This window comes from Nyctibius grandis, chromosome 28 (assembly GCF_013368605.1).
Source record: "Nyctibius grandis isolate bNycGra1 chromosome 28, bNycGra1.pri, whole genome shotgun sequence".
NCBI classification, from domain to species: Eukaryota; Metazoa; Chordata; class Aves; order Nyctibiiformes; family Nyctibiidae; genus Nyctibius; species Nyctibius grandis.
Genome location: NC_090685.1, coordinates 2,492,937 through 2,517,622, shown reverse-complemented (window position 1 = coordinate 2,517,622; position 24,686 = coordinate 2,492,937). Strand labels below are relative to the sequence as shown.

At 58.2% G+C, this 24,686-nt stretch overlaps 1 protein-coding gene across 1 annotated transcript; it reads right to left on the bottom strand.

The window, feature by feature from the left end:
- NECAB3 (N-terminal EF-hand calcium binding protein 3) lies at nucleotides 1–23,104 on the bottom strand. Its single transcript, XM_068419681.1, has 13 exons — nucleotides 22,790–23,104; nucleotides 17,920–17,944; nucleotides 16,744–16,852; nucleotides 12,185–12,210; nucleotides 11,747–11,844; nucleotides 5,064–5,200; nucleotides 4,750–4,871; nucleotides 4,363–4,442; nucleotides 3,885–3,938; nucleotides 3,111–3,223; nucleotides 1,387–1,464; nucleotides 963–1,054; nucleotides 1–118 (listed from the first exon to the last, which is right to left on the bottom strand). Exons 1-13 carry the CDS (start codon nucleotides 22,880–22,882, stop codon nucleotides 90–92), a joined length of 1,056 nt encoding a protein of 351 aa, XP_068275782.1. The 5' UTR covers nucleotides 22,883–23,104; the 3' UTR covers nucleotides 1–89.
- Between the last annotated feature and the right edge of the window lie 1,582 nt (nucleotides 23,105–24,686).

Sequence of the window (24,686 nt, the reverse complement as noted above, 5' to 3'; positions counted from 1 at the left end):
GGTGACGACTGCGAGGGAAGGTGACGGCTGTGCCGAGGGCCCCGCATCCCTCTGCATGCCAGCGGCGTCCTGGAAGTGGCTGCCCAGGGTCAGTTGTTGTTCATGATCCACCAGGACGCTGGAGAGAGAGAGAGAGACAGAGGGGAAGGGGTCAGGGCTGTGCAGCCAGCGTCAGGTGGGGAGGGGGGATAGGGGCACCAGAGCCCAGGGGTCCGGCCCTGCTCGGGGAGTTGAGGCTTTTCTGGGGGTCCCAGGCACCCACCTCCCCGGGGTGGGGAGTGCGGCCGTGGCACGGCCTGGAGGTGGGTGAGCTGTGGTGGCTGCTGCAGGGGAGCCCTGGGACTGTGGACAGTGGGACGGGGGGCAGGAGGAGCTGCCAGCGTGCGGTTCAGTCCAAATTAATCCGTGTTTCATGTTATTTTACGTAACACCCGACAGTGGGGCTTAACTTGGCCTGATCTGTCACCAAGCTCTCTGGGCAGATTCCTGCTGGTACCATGGGGAACGTGCATTGTCCTCGAGCCGGGCTCTCCCCTGCCGCAGCACCGCTGAGCTGTAAACCTGGACGCAGCCCCTGGGACCGACCCAGGAGGGCGGTGCTTTGCAGAGCAGGCTCAGGGCTCAGGTGAAGGAAAAAAACAAACCATGAGGCACCAGGTGTATTCAAGACAGGGCTCAGCTTATCTGCTACCTGGGAAGCACCCCCTGCTGCACAGCTGCCCTAGGCAGGGCAGAGCCCGCAGCGCTGCCAGCACACGCAGCCACCCCTGCCAGGGGAAACGGGTCTCACTCTGGATTGAAAATCACAATTTAGGTCACCCCCAAGCCAATCTTCTGGTCCCGAGGGAGCCGCGGTGCCTGCTCCCCACACTGCTCCCGCCCTCTGCACAACACCCAGAGCAGGAGCGTGGGACTGGGGGGGTCCTGCAGCCCCCTCAGGCCAGCCCCACGGCCCTCCTCACCTGGGAAGAGCATGGTGGTCAGCAGCTCCGGGGACTCCAGCCAGTTGACGATGGCCCGCTGGAAAGTCTTGCTGCAGCTGGACTGCAAGTGGCTGTGAAACAGCGTGCGGGGTCAGGAGGTGCAGGGCTCGTGCATGCCACGCGGCTGCAGGGACCCCTGCCCACGCACAGGGGGGACGGGGCTGCTTTTGCACCACCCAGAACAGAACACCCACCCCTGCCCTGCTGCCCAAACCCTTTAACAGGGTGTTCACCCCCTTCCGCTGCCAACGGCCCAGGGCACAGTGGGCTGAGCAGTGGGCAGCAGGACAGGTTGTGCAAGGAGGGGGAGCAGTGAGGCCCTGGTGGAGCCCCGAGAGGAAACCGCCTTCAGCTCCCCCCACCCCAGCACCCGGACCCAGCCCCACACAAGGAAAGCTCCAACCTTCTCCACGAAGTCACGTCCCGCCAGAACTCGTACAGGATGAAGCAGGCCTCGTCCGGCAGCTTGCAGGCGGACACGCTGCGGGGACAGAGAGACCCTGAGACAGGGCCCGGCCAGCTGGCACGGTGCGGCCACAGCGAGGGGCACAGGACTGCACAGGAGCCTCACCACGAGCCTTTCCAAGAGCAGTCTGGATGCATCCACAGTTTGTGGCTCCAGAGGATTCCGACCCCAAACCCTTCACGCTGCGCAGTGCCTGCAGCCAGGCAGCAGAGGAGCTGCCCAGCTATTAAACTGCTCCTTGGTGCTGCCCAGAAACCAGCGTGTTAAGTGGTTTATTAAGTATTTCTTAGTGCGTTCCCTAGCACAGCCTGACAAAGGAGCTCATCTCCCAGCCCTGTGCAGTAGGTGTGTGTCATCCCTCGCCCTTCACACAGACAGAAACTGAGGCACAAACGCCAGGAGCTGAGCTCACAGCACAAAACCACAGCCCGCTGCCCCCCAGAGCGATGCTGTTTCGCCAGGCGACGCTTCCCACGCTCCCTCCTGCCGGAGGAACGGGCTGGGGCCTTCTCCAGCCCATGGGAAGGTGGAGGGGGAAGCAGCAGGGACACGAGAGAGCAAGGCTCAGGGTGCAGGGCCTGGGGAACCATCTGCACTCGGCTGCAGCATCGTTAATCCCAGCTGAGGGTGAACTTTTCCTCCAGCTGCTGCTGAGGGCTGCAGGGAGGGACCAAGCCCTGGGGGGAGAGAGCAAAGCAGTCACCCAGCAGCTCGGAGGCTGCATCCCTCTGCGCTGGGGCCGCACCGCGCTTCGCAATTCCCTGGCGTGAACCAGGACAGTGAAGTCTCCCCAGGCCTCGCTCCAGTTCCACTCACGTGCAGAGCCTGCCCAGGCACCGCGACCCAGGTGTCTGCACTAACAGTTCTCATGACAGAAAAGCCCATTGATTCCAAAGAAAAAAAGCATTCTCTCTGCCACTCGTGTCAAAGCAAGCACCTTCCTTTTGTTTGGACTGAAAACACCACTTTGTGCTGTTGGAGCTGAAGAGCTGAAAAATGACACTTTAAACGGGAACAGCACGAACATTTCCCACTGCAAGTGGCTTGAAAACTCCCGAGGGAGAAGGGAAGCGCCTCTGGAAGAGCCGCTGTGCAGCCTGCAGGGACACGCTGGCAGCGGCGTGTCACTGCAGCCAGAGCTGGGCCCCATCCTCGGCTCTGCTGGAGCTCCGGAGCGGTGCCGGGGGCACAGCCTTGGTCTCACACGGGGGCAGCTTCAGGTGTTCCCGGCTGCTTCCCACCAGCACCGCACACACATATATAAAGCAACGCTCTGACACGAGCTCTCCCCTCAACTCTTCCTCCATTGCTTCCAAGTCCCTCAGCGCTGGAGGAACGCATGCATCGCTTACACGCGTACACCACAGCCATTCCTGCTGCCACAAAACCCCCCCGCTCCTCGCCAGAGGCTGACAAGTGGTTCTTGCTGGCAGTACCTGCAGCAGGACATGGGACGATACTGCAGAGACACCTCTGCTGCTGTGACACTGTCCCATCCTCTCTGCAAGGTCAAACCCCTGTGCGCCGAGCCCACCCTCACGCTGACCAGCCCGCAAAATACTCCCCACAAACCCCCTTTTGTCTCCCCAGGGTGCCGTGTTAAAAGCCCCTGATTCTGGGCGAGCCACGCCACAAACGGCCCCGCCGCCTGTCACACTTACTGCAGGCAGCTGCTCTGCCCGGCGGTGACCTCCGTGTAGGACCTGAACGCCCGGCGGAACTCCTCGATGCTGCTCGTCGCCACCGAGATCTGCCTCTTTGCCACCAGAATGTGCTGCGAAGGGACAGGGCACGAGCGGCATCAGGGACTCGTCTGTCCCCTCCTGCCCTCCCTGCTCCCACCCTGCCGCAGGACAAGGCAGTGCCGAGCAAGCCCAGCACCGCAGGGGAAGCTGCAAGAGGGGCTGGCACCACAGTGCTGGGGACAAAGCCAACATAAAGTGGCTTCTTCCTACCTGGGCTCGTTGCCTTTACAACAGGGACCGCACCAAGAGGAGATGCTCCATCCCCCAGTGGCAGGGTCCTGCTTTGGGGCTGCTGCAGTTCCCTGTGTCCTTCCCCCAGCAGAAAGGGGCCTCGGGACCCCCCCACTGGGGCTCGGCATGGTCTGCGGGCACTCAGAGCAAACCTGGGGGCTTTGGGCACTCACAAGCACAGTGTTGCCCTCCTCTGGGCTGGCCATGGGCACTGCCCGGGGCTGTCATGGACCTGACGGAGCTGCATTTGGCCTGTGGCTGGTCCCACACCCGGCTCACAGCTCTGACCCCCACCCTGCCGCAGCGCCGGGCAGCAGACCCCCCGCCAGGGCAGCCAGCTCTCGCCCCGCTGGCCGCAGTCTCGGGGCACAGGGGCTGCGTGAGCACACACGTGTGCGCCAGAGAGGGGCCCTGTGCACAGGTTACCTGCAAGCAACAAGCAGCAGGACAGGGACTTACTGCATCTCTTCCTTTGCACATCGCTTCCTCCTTCAGCGGCTCCAGGCGTGGGCTCTGCATTGAACACCACGGGAAAAATCATTACTGGGAGAACTTTGCAACAAGATAAAACGTGGGAGTAACTCACAGCCCAGCCCAGCTCAGCGTGACAGGCGAGGACCACCCTGGGGACATTCCTTTGGGTACCTGGGGGAGAACAGGGATGTGACCTGCACATCTGTGGGGCTTGGTGGGTCCAGACTGACTTGTCAGCTCAGCAGGGACCATGGAGAAGCCAGGGGAGGGTCAGCAGAGCTGAGGGGAGAAGGGGAGCTTTGGAAACAGCAAGGGATGAGCAGCTTTGCCAGTCTGGGTCTGGGGAATGGGTGCAGCTCTGCAACGATGCCAGGCCTGAATACCAGGGGAGAGGTCCCAGCACCGACGTGGCCAGTGCTGAGGTGTAGGACAGCCCCCAGCCCGCCTCCCCTCTGCCACGCACCTTGCACTCCAGCTTCTCGATGAGCTGCTGGAGCCTGTTGATCTGTGCCATCCACTGGCTGTTGTCTTCGACACAAACGCCTGCACGAGGAAGGGCAGAGAGATGTCACCGACAACGCTGGCGTTTGTCATCGCAAAAGCTTGCTCAGGACCCAGAAAACCACAAAAGTGTCTAAACCTCTGATTTAAACCAAATAACTGATTTTTCTCCTGAAACTTTTCCCACTGCTCAAGAGACACAACACCCCACAGAAGCTCCAGCTGGCACCTGGGTGCCAGCGGTCCAGGCTCCATCCCAGACAACCCCCACTGTCCTGTGCTGCTCCCGCACCCACTCCGGGCTCCAGTGGGGCAGACACCAGCCCGCGGGGCGGCCAAGCTGCAGTACCTGTCGTTAGCATCCCCGAATACGGGTCTGTCGGGGACAGACAGACGTTCTTCTGTCCTCTGCGCCCGCATCGCCTCCCTGACTTCAGGCCAACTGAGGTCTCGGGTTTCTTTACGTCCTTTCTGAAAGAACAAAACGCAGAAGGAGGTCTTGAAGTCACTCACTATAGGGGTCAGCTTCACAGCTGGCGTGGGAAGGGCAGATCCTGCTCCCACAGGTCCCTCCCAGGGGGACCCGCAACTCCTGCCCCATGCTGCAACCCCCAGGAGCGGTGGTGGGGACAGCGGGAGGACCGGCACGTCCCACCCCGTTACCTCTCCCGTCCCGCCTGCTCCTCCATGGTGTCCACAGCACACTCGAGCGAGGCCTGCAGGGACTGCAGCTGGTGCATGGTTTCCCGCAGCAGGAAACGGGTCAGGAACTGCTCCATCTTCGAGGAGGTCTCGTACCTCTGCGGGAAGGGGAGAGGATCTGTCAGATGCCTCTGGCTCTGCACGGGGGGAGCAGAGCCGCATCTGGAAGGGGCTGGCCCTCAAATAAACCCAACGGGGTGGATTCCAATCAAATTTTTAGTTATTTAGGGAATGATGACACTGTAGCACAGAAGCATCCTCTGGGTGCATGCCTGTGAGGCCACAACAAGGAACGCACAGCGCAACCCCCCACCACCCCAGCCCCAGCACCTCCAGCCCCCGGGAGCCACGCAGGACCGCAGATGGCCACCCCCAAGCTGCAAGGTAAAGGTCACCGGCAGAGAGAGCCCCCAGCTCTGTGGAGGGCTCCGGGGCAGGTAGAGCATCCCTTGCTGCACCCAATGGTTCACCAGCTTGCACTGTGGCTCTTGGGACAAGGCTGGCGGCGCTGAGGGCCCGCAGTGGCCCCCCGGGCGCAGGCAGCCCCTGCCAGGGAGCACCCACCCCTGGCAGGGCAGGGCGGCAGGCTGCTCTCGTGCCCTCTCCCCCTAGGAGCACAGCCCCAAGCCTCTCTGCTCCGACGGGAAGAGATCCCTGCTTGCGCTCGGGGCCACCCCACAGCCCGTCCCCATGTCACCTGCCAAGCGTGACAGCCCCTGTGAGCCCCGGCCCATCTGCCCTGCAGTGCTGGAGGGGTGTCCAGCAGGAACACAGCGCTGCGTGCCCTTTCCTCACCACCCTCCTCCCCAGTCTGATGCACGCCATGCCCCAGGAGCATGTCTGAGAAGCACAAAGAGCCAGGGAAGTGCCTGGACACGCACACACAGGCACCCCTAACTCCTTCCTTCCTTTGCCAGCTGTGACCACAGATCCTCTTGGGCCAAAACCTGGGTTGGATGACCAGCCACGGCTCCTTTCCACAGCCCAGCTCCTCAAGGGACACAGAAACCACAGGACATCACTGTGAGCATGAAGAGAGACAGGATGGGCAGTGGGAGGTCAAGGAAGGAGTCTCCACATGACACAGGAGGGCTGGTTACTCCACAGGAGTATCCACCAGGAGAGGTCAACCCCTTTCCTTGACAAGACAAGCAGGCAGACTGGACCAGTCACCTCTGCCTTCCCTGTGGTGTCCTCACGCACCCCAAGGCTGCAGCACAGACCAGGAGCCAGGCTGCCTTCACCCCCCTGAGCACCATGAACTCCCTCTTCCATGTCCAAAATAGAGTCCAGCAATGCTACCACATTACTCAGGTCAAATATTTCCAATTCCTACTGCGTTTCTCTTCAACACACCGGAGAACTGAGGATCTTGAATTCCAGAAGCTCTGCACAAACACACGTGGACATAACCCTTTCAGTGCTGGTGTCAAAAAATCTGTTGAGGAGGCGGGGCAGTGGGGACGGTCTTGAGCCCTATGTGGCTTCCTGGTTCCTCTGAGCCACAGCCAAACCACCAGCCCCGTCCCAGAGCTGCGTCCACCTGGGCTCCTGACACAGCTGCAGGAGCAGAGCCCTCTGCCCAGCAGCCATGCTGCCAGGGGTTTTCATCCCAGCTTGAAAATGAATCTCATTTTTCTGCCAGAGGAAGAGGATGGCAGCAAAGCTGATCCGATGCGGTCCTGGGAAGCTGAGCTCAAGCTCTCCATCTCTGGGCTTTCCCCAGCCAAGCATCCCCCCTGCTCCCACAAGCCTTCCCTCCCCACAGCCCCAGAAGATGGAGAGCACGGGGCTGGGGACCCCAGGCAGGCACCCTGCCGCTCCCCCTGCCCACTCCTGCACCTCCTCACTCCCAAGGGGTGCCGGCACTGAAATCCCCACCAGTGCCACCCCTCTGTGCTTGCTCAGCTCCCACCAGCCCAGACACGCATCCCCTGCTCACAGGGGAACAACTGACACTCAGACCTCCCCAGGACAAGCCCAAGAAAGGTGAAGCATGCTACCTGCCTGAGTGCCCCCGGGGCGCAGCGGAAAGGGCACATCATTCACCCACTGGGTGGCCGGGCACAGGGCATTCCATTTCGGGAGCTGGTCCAACTCCAAACGCTGTCACCCCTCTTTCTGCACAGAGGGCACTGCCCACAGCCAGCAGCTCCGCAGCCACGTGAACCCCCTTAATGAGGAGCGCTCCCATCTCCGACGCATCCTCCGTGGCCCCCTGCCGGGGCCGGCTGTGGCCCCACAGCCTTGGCATATGGACGCTTCCCCTTGCACGGGGGCCGGATGCTTCTCCCCAACTGCAGCGCTCCCCTTCAAAGGGCCAGGTGCTGGGAGAAGCCCCGGCGTCCAGCCAGCCTCCCAGCACTCCCCATCCTCTCAGCTTTCATCCTGAGGATGGCCTAATCCCGATGTCCTCTGTGGATGATGTCGGTGGATGGAGCTTTACCGCAGGAGCAGGCAGCTGCTCCCACCGACATCATGTCACGGCTGCGGGGGGGCACGTTCAGCCTGCCCTGAGCCCTGCAGCTCACCCCAGCACAGGCCTCACACCCCACACACGCAGGCACAGGCACCAGCCGGGGGTGCCACCCCCCAAAACCCAACTACCAGCCCAGGGCACGCGTGCTCGGAGGGGACTCGGCTCTGAAGCTCGCTGTGCTGAGGGCTTCCCATCCTCCTGGTCCCAGCACGCCGCAGCCCACCTTGCAAGGGCAGAGCAGGATCCCACGCGGACACGTCAGTCTTTCGGGCGAGCGCTGCGCACGACGAGCCAGCTGCCTCCTGTCTCTCGCCTCGTCAAACACAGCACGCCCAGGGGAGCGCGCCGGGGAGAGGGACGGAAATAACCATCTCTCGAGAGAGACCCAAATGCTGTTTCACCCTTCTGCATCGCCTTGGGGGGAGAATCAATTGAAAAATGCACCTTCCCTTCAGCTCAGCTGCCCAGCCCCCTTCGCACTCCTCGTTTGGGGGCAAACAAGCAAAACCCTCTCATCAAGTGTTGCATGTTCAAACCCTCTTGTCAGGTGTTGCATGTTCAAACCCTCTTGTCACGTGTTGCATGTTCACACCCCTGCAGTTCAAACCCCTCTGTAAATAGAGGCTCGATAAAAACATGCTCTGTCTCCCTGAGCACAGCCTTTTCTGCTCATAGCAAAGACTCAGGGAAAGGAGTCACGGAGGAAATACCTCAGCAAGCATGAGACAAGGCTTTTTGGTCATGGACTGGTATTTCAGCTCTATTGACCCAGATGAAAATCCCAAAGTTGCCAAGAGCTGCTGTAATTCTGCTTTTGAGAGGTTTTATTAGTTTCTTATGATGATGGTTAAGCTCAGGACAGACTGGAATAGGTGATTGCATAATTCCTGCCAAAGGAGAAATAAGAGTGCCTGACTTGGAGAGGTATTTACGGGCTGGTTTGCAGTGTCTGCAAACTGGGGAATGGAAAGATTCTGGCATACAGGTCCCCTGTCAGAAATACCAGACTGTTTGCCAAGGTGTTTCCACAGTTCACTTCTTACTCTGATGCTGTTACATTGCAAATGCAAAGTTTAGCCACAAGATAAGCTTTAATTAATACACTGCAGCACAGCTACCACGTTATATTGTACAAAGGTAAGTGGGAATGACACGATGTGGCGAAAAACCCTCTTTTCTTGAAAAGCCATCTTTTCCTTACCATGTTTCTACCGACCCAGTGAGGAAGGATGGGAGCACAGGAACCCCTAATGATTTGGTTTCCTCCTGCCAACCTGTGGATCCACAAAAAAGACCACGAGCAGGTTTGCTGCCCACACAGACACTATTTCCTACCGTAACTGCAGTCACACAGCGAGAAGGACGAACCCAGCCTGCATTTCCCGTGCTTCATTGCAGTGTTTACCCTGCAGCCGACAACGTGCACGACAGGGAGCAGACTGAGGAGCCTGCCAGCGAGGAGACAGTCATGAGACACGCCATTGATCCACGCCGAGTACCCTGGCCCGCAGCGACCACAATGGCACACGCAGAGGTGGGAATCCTCGATACAAAAAAGGCTTTCAGTGGCATTGCTTCAAGCCACAGCTCCCAAACACTGAGCCGCGGCATGTTCCCTCCGAGCTTCGGTTTCCTTATTTCCCTTCCTCTCCTCCCTGTAGCTCATCGCCCTGGCATGGTCTGAGCAAGCCAAGGGCATCTCCTAGGCTGTGCTTTTGTTGTGCTAAAGCAGCAGCCCATGCTCTCTGTTCTCCTGCTTGTAAAGCAGGCTCATATTTACATGAGCCTATTTCCAGCTGCGGGGTAAGTACCTGGAGGATGCAGGGGTGAGCACTCCTGTGGCAGCAGAAGGAATTACCAGAGATGAACCATGCCCCAGCCAAGAGATGCTGTGGTTCAACTGGTGAGACCAAGTCAGAAATTCCCTCCTCCTTCTTCTAGCTAGCCCGGGTATCACTGCCTCCTCAGGAGACACGTGAAGCTCTCTTAAATACAGCCTGGGAACAACAGGCAGGGACTGCAGCTCCTTCAGCATCCCTTGACTCCACAGCCCTGCTCTGGAAGCAGAGCTCTGTGGTGAGGGCCGTTGAAGCAGGGAGGTCTCAGAGCACAGCACAGCTGCATCTCCAGCAAAAGCAGCACCCTGGGATGAAGTTTGATTCGGCACTTCCAAGAGGGTGGTCTCTCTGCCAAATTGGGGCTCTGAGTCCTCAGCCGTGGTGGCATTAGAGGGGTTTGAATCAACAGAAATGAGGGACAGATGTGTAATATGGGAAATCTCTGTTCTCTGCCCCCTCCCCTGGCTCAGAGAGGTGTGAGCTTTGGCTAAAATCCAACCCACTAATCCCATAATAACCCAAGACTGAGTCCCATTCTGGAAATATAAACATGGGAACACATTCAGGTCACGGCAGGTAAGAATGCAGCATTTATCATCTTTGCCAGCCTCTAGCAGCTGCAGATTTCCCACAGCTCTGCAAAAGCCCTGACCACAGGGCTGGAGCACTGCCCTCTCCTGCCTTCTCCCTGGCTCAGAGCCCAGCGGACCAGGGAAGTGCAGGGAGATGCTTCCCAGGAGGGTCAGTACCTGCATCGGGGCACCTAGGAGCTCAGGGGTCAGAGCACCCGACCAAGCGCAGACCTCGCCCGGGTGAGAGCAGCGCTGTGAGCATCGGGCTGCCCTGGCTCTGGGCAGATCCAAACAAGGGTGGAAAAGCAAGTCCACAAAAATCTGTTTCAACAGGGAAAACCTGCTTCTCTTTTCCAGGGAACACTTGTGGCACCAGAAACTATCAAGTGAACGAACACATCATGCCAATACTGTGCCAATTCGTTACCAAAAAAAAAAACAAAACAGAAAATAATTGAAATGAAGCACAGTGCTCTGAAGGGATTCATTCTGTCTCTCTGGACTCGCACTTAGTAACTGTGAAGGGGGACGTGCAGCTGAACCAAAGAGAAAATGCATTTTCAAGTGATTCCCTCTCCCGGCATGAAATTTCCCAACGTACAGGGAGAGCTTGAGGCTGGATCTGGCCAGAGGAAAACTCAAAGGGAGGCCAAGATCGTGACTGACACTACAGAGGCACAAACACCACTTCGATGACTCCGCAGAGCTGACAGCAGGACCGGTCCCCCTTTGCCTCTGTGTCTGATCAATACGTCAGCAGACAGCATGCACGCGGATGATGCCCTTCATCTGCTTCCTACCAAGCATCAAACCACCACATCGAAGGGAAAGAAAGGGCTGTCCCTTCCCATGGCTGTAAAACAGCATCAGCCCCAAGCACGCAGCTAAACCATTTAAAATACATTTCAGATGCAAAGGGGGCTGCTGGCCCCTGAGGAAGGTCCCTTCCAGTACTGGCCACTGCTTTTTTGCAGCTGTATTTAGCCCATGACGCTGTGCCCGTGACGCTCTGCTCTCCAACAGAGGCAGGGGGACTCACAAAGCAGGAGGCTGCTTGCCCTAATTAGCAGCCTCCATCCCATCAGTACAAGCTGCAGGGAGAGGGAAAGCATTCACCGCAGGGATGGACTCGGCACAAAGCTGGGAGACAATTAATTTCACCATTTCCTACCTTCTCCCAAGCATCTCGCCGTTTCCCAGAGCAGCCCCCTGCCACAGTGGCTCCTGCCCCCTCTCCGGCAGCCAATTGTTGTCGCTGTGAGCACAGGCTGTGCTGAGCACAAGCTGCTGGGGTCAGTCCAGAGCAGGCTCAACCCTGGAGTCCCCATTTTGTGCCACGCTGCTTTGTGGAAAAGATCTTGCTTTGGCTCAGAGACGCAACACATCGACTATCAGCGATGCTCCCAGAAACAGTGTCCCCAGGCAGGGCCCTGCAAGTGGTCTGCAAGGAGCTGTTGAAACAACCACTGCCAGAGCTCTACAAGGAAGAATATGTCTCCAGAGCACAAAAGCACTAGCTCTACCCTTCTCCTCCTCCGGCACGGCTCCCCCTCCTCCAGACAGGCTGCAGGCTGTGCTGCTGCGGCACTCACCGCACACGGAGGCAGCCGAAGCACGCACAGGCAACCCCAGTGATTGGGGAGGTACCACATTTGCTGCCTCTGACACCTCAGTTTAGCGCTAAGCAAGCAGCTCAGATCACCACGGGTTCTGTTACACGCCTGCCCCGCCACCCTCCCACGGTCTCATCCTTACCAGCTTGGTTTTGTCCATGGCTGCCAGGACCGCAGCGTTGAGGGCTTCCAGAGCAGAAAGCACATTCCTGTATTCTCCGAGATACGCCGAGAAATAATCTGAAGCAGGAGAGAAGTCCATGGTGAGCTTCCCGAGCGCCTCCATCTCTGCCTGCCCTGCACCTACTGCTTCCCACACACAGCCCAGCGCTGCAGAGGGGGCATTCACGTCCCTCTCCAGAGTCATACTCCCACCTGCACTGAAATGAAGAGTCCCCTCCTATCCCCAGGTACAAAATGTCCCGTCCCCTTGGGAAAAGCACAGATGCCCTCTGTGCTGGGATTCGGGCACAGGACTGTCAATGCCACTTGACTGCCCAGTCCTGCCCAGGCCAGATGTGCACAAAGCCCCACTACACACCCTCAAGAGCCCTCAAGGCAGGAATATCACCCTACTTACCGCACAATTTCTCCGTGTCCACGTTACTGCAAGAAACAGAGAAACAAGCTCTTGTTAGATCGTGGGGCTGATTCGGGAGAAACAGCTGTGGTGAGCAGGGTCTTGAGGGCTTGTCTTAAGCCCCCAGTGGATTTACTGCTCCTCCCACCTATTTTCTAAAGTTGTATTAGCAAAATCAAAAGCTGCACAAGTTTAGAGCCAGCAGCCCAGGAGCCATGTCCAGCATCTGCAGCACCCAAGCAGGGCTGCAGACCACCTCTGCTTCAGGGGCTGAAGGAGCAAGTAAAGCTGCTCCACCAACATCTCCTGGAGCTGGAGTGTGCTGGGAAAGTGTCTGTGAGAGCAGGATGGGGCCGGGACGGAGGTCAGGGAAGGCAGGCAGCGCCCTGTGCCCCTGGGCTGGCCGGCTGGGCTGACAGCCCTTTTTTCTGAGCCTGGAGCTGATGAGCCCCAGAAACTGCTTCTTCAACCCAACCTCTTCCCCCAAAGGTGCGAAGCATTCAGCCAGGGCTCCCTCCTCCTGTCTCCCTTGACCTCAGCCCAGGTCCTCCCTCGTGGCTGCCCCATGGCACCAGGCCCGCTCCTCTCCCATCTGCCCCACGGGTGCCCCCAGTTGCTCCTCCTCTTCCCCGTCTTCAGCACCCGGGTGATGCGGGGCTGCCTTCAGGCTCCCAGGGCAGGGGGCTGCATGGCTTCACGGCCCACGAGAGGGGTTGTTGCTGCTGTGAAGGCCACTAAAGCAGGGAAGTGGGTCCAAAAACCTAGAGGCGGGGGCCAGCCCCCCATCCCTTTTTGGTAACAGAGAGCACTGCACTGGAGAACCAATGCTGGCACCCCTGCAGGGCTTGGACGGGTCCCTCCTGGTGCTAAAAAAGGCACTGCTGGGGTGGAGAGGAAGGAGGAAATGTCCAGAAACAGCCACACGGTTTTGGGACAGGATGTCAAGCAGAACTGAGGGTTCATATGAAGCTGTTGGATCTGCTTAGGTGGCCAAAGCCACGGATGCAGAGCTGCTTGTGATGCCTGGCATCACCCAAGAGCCTGCAGGGAAATGCCCCAGGATATCGTTTATTCAAATCAGCCTCTGCTCAAGAACTTCTGTTGTCTCAAAATCCCCTAAATGATTACAACCATTTTTAATCCTGATTGGGAAAGTGGAAGAGAGCACGAAAGAGAGTTTTTGAAGTGTTTAAGTGCTGTCACACATGGAGGAACCGGTGATACCTGGAGTTTGCTGGGCTCCAAGCGTCAGGATGGCTGCAGTGACACTGCCCAGAAGCCAAACCACAGCGGCATCATCCTGTGCCCCCTCTCACACTGCTCACAGGGCAAAGGGGTGAAAACCCCCCGAGGTGAAATTAGAGGAGAGTGTGTGAAGTGTCCAAAATGCTGCACCAGGAACAGGTGTAATAATTTAAGCAAAATTCTTTCTACACCTTTTCCCCCAAACATCAATGGCTGGTTTCTGTGTCTCTCTGCTGGGCTCCCACTTCGTGTGCTTTGATAACAGGCAGTGCTTCAAATCACACAAATATCTTGGTGCGAGAGGCCACCGCAGACCCGCGGCGGTGGGACTGCAGACCCCTTTGCTGAGCTAACTGCATCAGGTGCCTTCTCAGGCAACGGCGACGGGCAGTTTGAGGATGTGATCTGGCTCATCTATTTTAAACACCTACCGCAGGAGCTGATTAAGGCAGGGCTCTGGCGCAATGTCCTGGCACTGCAGATATAGTTTTTAAAGTGGATAAAAAAATAGTGTTTCCCTTGAGATGCAATACAGATAATCAGCAAAACCACAGCCCCTTCTGCTGACTCCACTCCATCAAACTTTGCTGATCCCATCTCCGAGCAGCTCCATGTATCTGACCACAGCTCTGTTAGACACAGCGACCGGGGTTTGAGGCACAAATTTAAACTGGAAAAATGTCTTGCTCCTTCTTAATTTTTCCAATTATTTCTGAAAGCTGCCTGGAGCCTGCAGAGCCACTGCTGCTGCACCGCCACGAGAGACTTGGCACCGCAGCATCCGCGGCACCGCTTGTCAGACCTGTGCCCCAGAGTAATAACTGCAGCCACTGGTTGCCATCCAAAAGATGGGTAAAAATCACAAAGGATGGGATATGGACATGAGATAACAAAATACACAGGGCAACACCTAATGCATACATTACTCAGGCATTTGCATCTGTCCCAAGTGAGAACCTGGGGCTGGGAGGGTTTCACCAGGAAGATGGGGCCACCAGCTCAACCCACTGCCCCGTTCCTCACCTCAGCTCTGGCAAGCAGGCATCCGTGTGACAAAGAGCTACAATCAACACCAACCCTATGGCTTCTAAGGAGAGGCCAGAGATTATTATTAATAACTCTTTCTACCTTGTCTGTTTGCTGCTTAAAAACAAATGTTAACTATCAATCGCTGAACAGTTAAACATTGAACCAATCGCCAAGATCTTGTGGCAAAAATCGGCCCTCTGGGAGTTGTCCAGTGGAAGATCTGCTCCCTCCCCAATGCAGCCTGCTCTGTCAGCAATCCCCGCCTCTTCCCATGTTCTGCATCCTGCAGCAGCCCCCAGGGCACAGTTCGGGGTAGGACAGAGCACAGCAATCAAATCACAGGACTGATGGTGCCATTTTCATGGTACCAGAAGCTACTCCCTACCAGAAATCAGGAGGAGCTCGTGTAAAGAACCTGCACGTCAAATCCCGACCCATTTTGCAGGGCTGCAAGGGGACAGCAGGCTTTGCTCTGCTCCTCTCTCTGCCATCCCCTCTCCCACTCTAAGAGAACAGCCATCCTCTGCCTCCAAAGCACTCATCCTGACAGTCTCCACATTTCCCCATAGCTGTATTTTGACTGTGCTCAAACCACTGATTAACTGTAATTAAGCTTGAACTGATGATGAAGGATCTTGTCATCATTATGCTGTTGGGATTTTGTCAGAATGCGCCTGGAATTTATGCAAGAAAACAGCAATCAGCTTCAGCAAAGCAGATGGGAATTTTTTTATTTTTACCATTTATCATGTTGGGAACCTCTGCTGCCATCACAGATCTGGTTTCCAAACCTTTCCAGTGTGACCCAGAGTGCTTCAGTCACTCTCCATCATTCAGAGACTGGCAGACGCTGCAGCTCCGCATCTCTGACTACAGAGAGGGGAGGAGAGTTCACACAAGTCCCTTCTTCCACAGAACCAAAGGCTTGAGGTTATTTCCACAGAGAGTTTTTAAAAAACACCAGGTCAGCACTCCCTCCTCTTTCACTTGTGGCTCAAGGTCAGAAGCACAGGCTCCGGGCAGTCTGTACCCAATTCCTGCCACCACCATCTGACCGCTCTCATGCAAAGGAGGATTTGTCAGAGCTTATTTTTCTAAATTTCCCCGACAGATGCAGGACAGAAAGACACGTGAGGTCCACGGGACACTCACACTAAAGTGGGAGCATCAGCTAAACCCACCACCGCGACACTCAGCAGGAGTCAGCCATCCCCACTGCCCCAGTCCTGGGTGGATGATGTGGGGACTCGCAGCCAGGGACCGCTGGGTATCCGCTGTCAGCGGCTCGGTGGCACTCGGCGGCTGTTGGCATCTCAGTGTGGCACGAGCCCTCCGTGCCACCGCCCTGGCTCCCTGCAAAGCCCTGGGACCAGCATGTGCAGCTAAGGCTGCTCCGAGTTACGTGCCCTGGCAGGGACCTGCTCAGACACTGCCCTGGCCAAGGGTGTCAACAGAGGTGCAGGAGATGCTTCCTGGGGTGCCAGGGAAGTGGCACGAGCCAGAGCCGAGCCTGCTGCCTGAGACCAGGAGGATGCTGCAGCCACCTTCTCCCCCAGCAGCATCCCTCCATTTGAACAGGCAGCCCCCAGACACGCAACTTATCAACAGCCAGTTTCTCCCAGTGCCAAAACACGCTCGTTCACAGCGGCCGGCAGGGCAGAGGGACCTCAGCAAGGCCACGCTGATATCCGAAAGCCTGGGATGAGAAACCCAGCCAAGCCCAACAGACTCCTCTAGACAGCACCAGTCAAGAGGAGACATGGGCTAAGTGCAATTACTTCTCCTGTTCTTTGGGGGTTTCTTTTTTTAAAAGTAGCTGGCCTAAATTCACAGTTACACTCAAGGCCCACTTCTGGTGGAAGGCAGCTCTTACGTAAGTGCAATGCGGTTCCCTGTGTCAGCAGTGGCAAAGTCTGCGGCTTTGCACAGTCTGTGCATCGTCCTCACACCACCACATGCTCCTCCTGCAGACACACAACCTGCTCTATAGAGCTGTATATTTCTGGAACACATTTTTCAAACTAACATGATGTAATTTTAAATGATCGCTTGCTTTTATGGAACTACAGTAAATCTGGTAACCACTGTTCTCAAAATGCCTGGCTTCTCTCATCACCAGCGCCTGTAGCTGGTGTTCAATGGGTTTTAACATCTGCGTGTTACAAGAGGTAGGTTTATCTCACCCTGACTATTTATTGCACCCGCCTCCAAATGTCCTCCATCTACATTCAAGCAGTTTTACATCCTCCTTCGTCTCCTCTCCTCTGTGCCACCACCGTACTTACTCTGAATGATGCCTGTCAATGCCACTGAACAACTCCCACAGCTCCTCCGAGCTCAGGATTCCATCAGCGAAATAGTTCTTGAACTCCTCAAATGACAGCTTCCCATCATCTGCATTTAAATAAAAGGGGAGAATAATTATATATCTGCAGAAAGCAGCACACAGGCCCCAGCGATCCTCCCAGCAGCTTCTCTACCAGGAGCGTGGGACACTTGGGCGTGTTGTGCATAATAATTAGAGCAGATTTCTCACTGAAACCGTGTCCCACCAGTCCCCATCAAAAACCCAGGAGCGCTGGCAAGCCGGGCCACTGCTGCTGGAATTTCAGGTGGGAATTTCAGCCCCTTCCAAAAGGCCCCACTGCAACGTTTTCAGAAACGCATGCGGACACTCTGTACTTCGATGACTGTCCAAGCTGACTGTCCAAGTAGAGAGTCCATTACAAACAGCACACAGAGGACAGCATCAGGTTTTTATGGAAAGAAAATCTCTCCATTGCCTCAAGAGCTTTTCCTTCCTCTCTGTAGAGGACTTCAGCTCCTGGGCTGCATTTTGATCTGCAACAAAAGTAGCTCCTGAAGCCTGCAAACTACCACGAAGGAGAAGAGCCCAAGAGGGGGTGGGAAGGCTCAGAGAAATGACTTGTGATTTTGGACATCTTGGTTTATGGGTGCCAGATTAAAAACCAGGTAGCAAAGCCTGACTCTCAAAAGCCAGGGGCTCCAGCGGGCAGCCAGGAACAGGGCCACCCAACCAGGGGCACCTCTAAAACCCTGGACTGAGCGCAGAGACTGAATCAATCCTGCAAGGGATGGAGCAGAAGCCTGACGGCCCCTGGGCTGCCTGCGGCACACCTTGCTTTGCCTTCCCTTCTCGCTGCTGGCAGGGCAGAGGAGAGATCGTGTGCACGCAGGCAGGAGAAGGGCTTGGAAGGGGCTCTGTCCTGCATGGACAGTGAATTGGGGGAGCCCACTTCCCCAGCCTCTGGCCAGGCCCTTTGTTCCAGGGCCTTTTCTTCCAGGTGAAGCAGAAAAGCATTTTTCTTGCAGCCCGAGAGCTGCCTGCCCTTTTCCTCCTTCACACTCTTTCGGCCTAACAGCCCAGCAGGGACGGGCTGTGCTGCTTCGCCCAGAGCCAGGCAGGAAGGGGGAGGCAGCAGCAGGAACAAAGCACTCACCGTTCTTGTCGGCTCGTCGGAAAATCTGCAAGAGAAAACACAACAGGGTTTAGTGAGGCAGCCGGGAGAGCAGCGCGGCTGGATGCGACCCAGGAGACACCCAGCACGTGGGAAAACTGCCTCCTGGTGCCAGGGGAGCTGCGGAGAAGCCCCCGCTGCCCGGGCTGCACAGGCCAGCGCTGCACAGGCTGCTCCGGGGAGATTCCCCTTTGCAAACAACTAAAACCATTTCTTGCCTCCACTGCGCAAAGCTCTCGGCACAGCCACTGCCTGAGCGAGCCCAGCGCTCACACCGAGTGTCTTTTAGAGAACACAGAGCGAGACGAGGTAGAAAGGGCTTTGCTACACCCTTGTGATGGAAGGCGTTTAATTTTTCAGACCTCTTAAACGAAAGAACATTAAGCATAAAAGCACTCCATAACGGGAGCACTTTATGCATCACCGCCGACACTTCAACTGTCTGCACCCAGGAGCAGCTCTTGTCCTGCACTTTGTAATCAGCCTTCACAACAATCCTTCCTGCGACACCTCAACGTGCACACACACTGTAATTAAAAATTAATGAATTAATTAATCTGTAACTGATTCTGCCACAGAGCACAGCTGGAGAGCTGCTCCAGTTCAGGGTCTCCACACAGGTTCCCAACCACGAGGCTTCTGCCTGCGGCCCAGGAGAAAGCTGGGGCTTCTGATCCCTGCCTGGCTCCTCTTTCACCAGTCACTATGGGAAGGTCTGGGGCTGACTCCGGTGAGGAGCAGCATCATTGCCAAAGCCTGGGAACATCTTGCCAGACTGAACCGTGCAACATGTGCTTTTGCCAGCACATCCTAACAGAGCCAAGGGCAGAAAGCTGTGTGTGTGGTAACTTTCTTCTTTTTAATCATCCTGGTTGATTAACAAATCTGAAGGTTGAAGAAAGATCAGGAATGCAAAAGGGCAGGGAAAGGGGAAAGCGGACTTTGTTATATTCTTTTCCATGCACCTGCAAAGCAGAGACTGCTGATAAAACTGCCCCGGACCAGCCCTGCTCCCTGCCGCAGGAAGACGTGTCGCTGCCAGCTGCCCCCTTCGCCCCCAGCTCCCTCCTGCACCGCTCACTGACAGCTTTGCTGGGCGTTTTGAGGGCACAAGCCCATAGCTCACCACTGAAGTGTCCCTGAAAAATCGCTTTGAGGTAAAGAAACAGCTGCCCTGAGACACCTCCGCTGTTCTCTCCTGAGGAAGCCGCTGGCCTGCAACTGGGACAAGGCTTTTCTGATGCCGGTCGCAGCAGGGAGCTCCTTTGCCCTTCCCCACGACCGAAACCAGGATCAGGGACCCCTCCTTGGAGGATATTCTTCTGGGCAAGGCAAGCTCCTCCGGACCAGAGCCCCTGCAGAGAAGGGAGGCTGCCCTGCGCCGACCAGCGTTAGGTAACCATCCCTCCAGGATACGGGCTCCCAGCCGTCCCCCGCAGGAAAGCAGGGCAGCGCTCTCGGAACGCCCCGCAGGACTCACTGATGCACTTTGGAGCTTTACCGCTACCAGCTGAGACAAGAACCTGCAGCTCCCACACACTGGGGACTTCTCTGGGTTTTAAAGCAAAACTTTCTCCAGGCTAAAGGTTTCACTGGCGCGTCACGGGTCTCACGGCTGCAGGGTCACACACGCCAGGGCTCCCTGGCTGCAGGGGCAGCTCTGCCTGCAGGCAGGGGCAGCACCAGCGGGTCCCACCTGCCTGCGCCACCCTGCCACCTCCCTGCCTCGGGCACCCGCTTTCCGTCACGGCAAAAGCTGAACCCTGCAGAGCTCTCTGTCATCAGAGGGACACAGGGCTCATGCAATGACATCTCTAGGACTCCAAAGGTCACTGAGGCCAGCTAGCTCATCCCAAAGACAGCCAAGTGTCATCCAGGCACTTAACAAATGCAGATTCAAGTGAGGCCAAACATTTCCCACTCACAAGCCAGCCTTGCTCAGCAGGCTAAGAGGGAGAGCTCAGTTTCGGGGTGGGGGGGCATCCCACAGGGCTGAGAAGGTCTCTAATCCAGGGTGAGCCCATCCTGGATTCAGCATGAACCTCAAACAGAGCTGATGCTTATCCCTCACACACAGGATCCCCTGCTCCAGCGGTGCGTTGGGAAAGCCCCGCCAGTGCACACACAACAGTTGCCTGAAGCTCAAAATAAATAAACGTGGCACAAGCAGCGGAGCTGCGAGAGCCCGGCGAGGCGATGCCACGGCTGCTCCATGCCCCCCAGGGATGGCAGAGCTCCTCGCCGCCTCCAGCGAGCCGGTCCTCGGCCGACCCTGGCTGCAGAGGGGTGCCTCGGGGAGCACTGCACGCGCCAGAAAACACCGATGGCTCCTGTGCACGAGGCAGGATCCAACCCCACGCTCCACGGGGTGACCCCCGGCCCCCCCAGGGCACAGGCACGCACACGGCAATAGCAGGTGAGCGCTGCTCCTGGTGCTAGAGCCGGGTGCGGGTGGCAGCCCTGGGACAAAGCCAGGGAAAAGTGATGCACAGCCAGGCTGGGAATGGGATCAGGTCAGCGTTGGCTGCTGGAGGGGCCCTACAGGCAATCCCTCTCTGGCGCTTGGCGGGGCTGGCAGTCTCAGAAACACAGGGACACCGCCTCAAGCCCCATAGAGGCATTTCCCTCAGCTCCCGGCTCTTCGGCTCGCATCCAAGTGGCCGCAGCCCCGCTCAGCGCCTGCGGCAACAGACACACTGACACCGATGGAGGAAGCACTGAACGGGCATTTCTGTGGGGATGAACCCCCCGCACCTCGGGAAGGAAGGACATTATAGGGCTTCTCCCTGTCTGCAGGGCTGGAAGCAATCGCGGCTGCTGGGGAGGGGACAGCCGCCCTGGGGACACCGTGCTCCTCCAGCCACCGCAGGCTGATGCGGGCTGTGGCCACGCGCCGGCGATAAACAGCGGGCTGTCCAAGCGGCTTTTCTGAACCTCTTGAACACCAAGAGGGGAGTAAGCAAGCCCCAAGCACCAGCCTGGGGGATGAATTTCTCAGAGGTTCGAGATGTCTGCACAGAGAAACAACTGCTATGGCAGCGCTGCAGTTTGTACCGCGCCTGCAGCAAAGCATCTCAGGTAAAGCCCTCCTCCCCCTCCTCACCTCTGCTGAAGGCAGGGAGACAGTGGCTCCAGTCCCAGGGGAAGCACCAGCTGCCACCTGGGATCTCTCATGGGCAGGCTGGCATCCTGCCCCACTGCGGTGGGGGGCAGCTCGCCCTGCCAAGCCTGGGGGGGCAGCTGGAGACCAGCCAACTGCCCAGACCCAAAAGCAGAGATATTAAACTCACCCTGCCAAGCTCCGGAGCTGAGGCAGCAGCAAAGGGAGCCATGGGGAAGAGGAAGGGAAGCCACCAAAACCCGGAAAGCAGCCGCTAGCGCTGTTAACACTTCCCATTTTAATTGCCTTTAATGACACCCTAAGGGATAGATGTGGGACTCAGCAAGTGCCCGGAGGAGCTGAGCTGGAACACAGCTGTCACCACCACCCCCCTCCAGCCCATCTTCCATCAGCCAAGTAATTAGTGCAGTTAATGATGCTGGCTGGAGAGCCCTGTAGTCTGAAATCCCCCACAGCAGGACAGAGACCCAGACCCCCAGCTGGAAGCTGCAAGCACCACCGCACCACCGCGGCTGAGGGAGCCGCGTTTTTCAGCTGGTCCCTGGTGATGCCAGGAGGTCTCTCAGATGAAGGACCGGACCAGGCATGACATTCACCTTCCCAAAGTGTTGCCCAAGATCTCCTGCTCCCCTCCTCTGGGATGAACTGGGACACAGGGGGGTTGTGCCACCCAGACCAGGACAGGATGGAGATGACAGTTGGCACCGTCCTGGGCTGTCAGGTGCTGGGGCACCACACCAACCCTCGCTTGCTTTCTCCTCCCCAGTCCCTGCAGCAGGGCAGGGGCAGCACCTCCTTACACGTCTCCACAGGGTAACTTAGACTCCAGTGGTGCTGGACACAGGGGAATGAAAGGGCTGGTCGACCACCAGAGAGACTTGGGTGCTGCCCACCCAACCTGGCACCCTTCAGCTCACAAAAAATGAGGGGCAGAGGGGCTGAGCACCTCTGATGCGCTCCAACAGTGGAGGTGGGCTTTGACCCAGGCTGTGCCACTTGCCCTGGGAGATGGCCAGGCACGCAGCTCCCTGCCTGCCCTGCTGGGTGCCACACGGGGAGAGGCACTGCCTCCCCCTGAGCCCCGTCCCCAGAGCACACAGCTCCCTCCTGACAGGAGCACCCTCACCACAGGGCTTGAGAGGACACGGTGCGATGGGAGGCACTGTGCCAGGACCTGTCTTGTGAGAACGAAGACGGCCACTATCCGCATCTTCAACTCCCCTAAGCTACCCACAGCCGCCGGGCTGCCCGGCCAGCCTCCAACCTGCCCAAAGAGCACCTTCCTCCACCACTCCTGGCGTGTCAGGAGCGGGCAGGGACGGGGGCTGCAGTGGGCAACTGCCATGCTCTGCCTGTGGGATCCCACGGCTTTTAACAGCTACACGGTGCCTTCTGCAGCTTTCCTGCCACACACAGCTCCAGGAGTCACGACAGCCAGCGCTCGCTAAGGAGCGGGCTATTTCTAGCCACTCAGAGCCCCATAATTCAGAAAAAGGGCACAACTGTTATTCAAGGCATCACGACCCACGCCGGGATTCAAAACCTCGGGCCTAGAGCAGCCGCAGGGCCCACTCGCTTGTCCCGGGGGTTTGGTGCCTCAGCCGGGGCAGCCGGGAAAGGGCCTCACCCTCACGCCTACCTGCCCCGGCTCCCCGCGAGGCGGCACCGCGGCCCCTGCTACCCCCGGGGCTGGGACAGGGGCTGCCTGGGGGCCCGCCGCGCGGTACTCACGTCGTGGAAGATGGGGAGCGGCTGGCGGCGGGGCGGGCGGCCGCGCTCGGCGGACAGCAGGCACACGGCCAGCAGCTCGGCGCACGCCATCATGGCCCCGCCGGGAGCGGGCGCTGCGGTGCCGTAGGGAGCGGTGCCCCGCGGTACGCTGCCGTAGGGAGCGCTGCGGTGCCGTAGGGTGCGGTACGGTGCCGTAGGGTGCGGTGCCCCGCGGTACGCCGCCGTAGGGCGCGGTGCGGTGCCGTAGCGAGCGCGGCGCGGAGCCGGACTCAGCCAAGCGGCTCCGCAGCCGCCAGGCAACTTTGCCTCCGCTGAGGGCCCGCCCCCGCGACGATCCGGTTGGCCGCGGCCGCTGATTGGCACCTCAGGGCCATGCCTGTGGTTGGCGGAGAGGAGAGGGGCGGGGCAGCGCCGTGAGGGGCGCGGGGGGCGATGGCCGCCGTCCCCAGCGCGGGGGCCGTTGGTTCCCGGGGCCCTATCGGCTGTGGGGTTGCCCCGGGCTGGTCCCAGTTGGATCCAGTGTACCCCACTGTGCTCCCAGTTGGCTTCAATGCAGCCCACGGTGGTCTCAGTGCAGCCCTGGGTGGTCATACACTGTGGTGTGACCATCCCTGGTTGACTCAGTTGGTCCCAGTTTGGCCACAGGTGGCCTCTGTGTGGCCACTGTTGGCCCCAGGTTGGCCCTGGGGTGGTCCCAGTGTGGCCATGGATGGTCTCAGTGTGGTTGCGGTTGGCCCCAGGGTAGCCCTGGTTGCCCCAGTTGGCCCTGGAGTGGTCCCAGTGTGGCCATGGATGGTCTCAGCGTGGTTGCGATTGGCCCCAGGGTAGCCCTGGTTGCCCCAGTTGGCCCTGGGGTGGCCCTAGTTTGGCCATGGGTGGTCCCACCGTGGTTGTGGCAGGCCCTGGACGGGTCCCCCTGCCACCCAGAGTGGTACCAAATGACATCCTGGTGGTGCCAGCTCCTCTGTGCCCACAGTGCCAGGCTCAGCGCGGCTTCCCTCTGATGCAGCCTGCCAGGCGTGAGGGGGTTGTACCCATGGCGCTGGGTCCCCAGTACGTCGAGCAGATGTAAAAAGCTCTTCCCACCCCAATCAGGGGCTGCAGGAGTGGGGAACGGGCTGGCTGGGGAGGAGGAGGAGGCAGGAGCTGCCTCCATCCCTGCCTGGCACAGGCACCCGGAGGCCTGTGCATGCGGAGAGGGATAGGATGGACATCCATGTCTGTACCGCAGCCTGTCCTCAAAGGTTTTCACAAACAAGAAGCAGATAATTACATAAATAAAGAAAATAAAGCCATGCCTGTGTAGAGCTTCACACCACTCCAGGCGTACACGTGGTGTGGTGACTTCTTGAGGTGGTGGGCTGCTTCTTGTTCCTCTCAGAGTGTCCCGGGATTTTACTTAGAGAAAGGGGCATGCACCACTTTCGCTTGGATGCAACATCCCAGCCAGGCTTGCCTGCCCCTGCACCACCTCTCCCCTCCCACGGACCTCTCGAGGCCAACCTGTTTTGCTGAGCTTGGCTTCTCTGAACGTAGGTCTCAAAACCAAGATGCTTCCCTAGCCCAACGTGACCGAGCCGCAGCACGTGGAGTTCGCTCGCTCTCCTCCTTCCCCAGGGACAACCGGCTGTAGGCTGCACCCAGAGCAGTTGCAAGGATGCATCACAGTTATTTTTACTGTCTCCCAGCTGCTCTGGGTGTGTGCAAGGGAAAAGAGGTGGAAAAAGTGCACCTGGGACCTAGCGGGGGTATCTGAGGGCTCCGGGGAGCACATGCACCCAGCCCATGCAGCACAGAGCTGTCCCCTGCCCCCGGGGAGGCAGAAAGAGCTCCGAGAGCTGGAGCTGTCGAGTGTGGCCATCATCAAATCAAACTAAAATGGAGACAGGTACTAGAG

What these genes read in the sequence shown, in the direction of transcription:
- NECAB3 (XM_068419681.1), bottom strand. Translation starts at nt 22,882, where the DNA reads ATGATGGCGTGCGCCGAGCTGCTGGCCGTGTGCCTGCTGTCCGCCGAG. An exon ending in CCGACGAGCCGACAAGAACG is followed by an intron (nt 16,853 to 17,919) that starts GTGAGTGCTTTG and finishes ATTTAAATGCAG; the next exon opens with ATGATGGGAAGCTGTCATTT. An exon ending in GGACACGGAGAAATTGTGCG is followed by an intron (nt 11,845 to 12,184) that starts GTAAGTAGGGTG and finishes CTCCTGCTTCAG; the next exon opens with ATTATTTCTCGGCGTATCTC.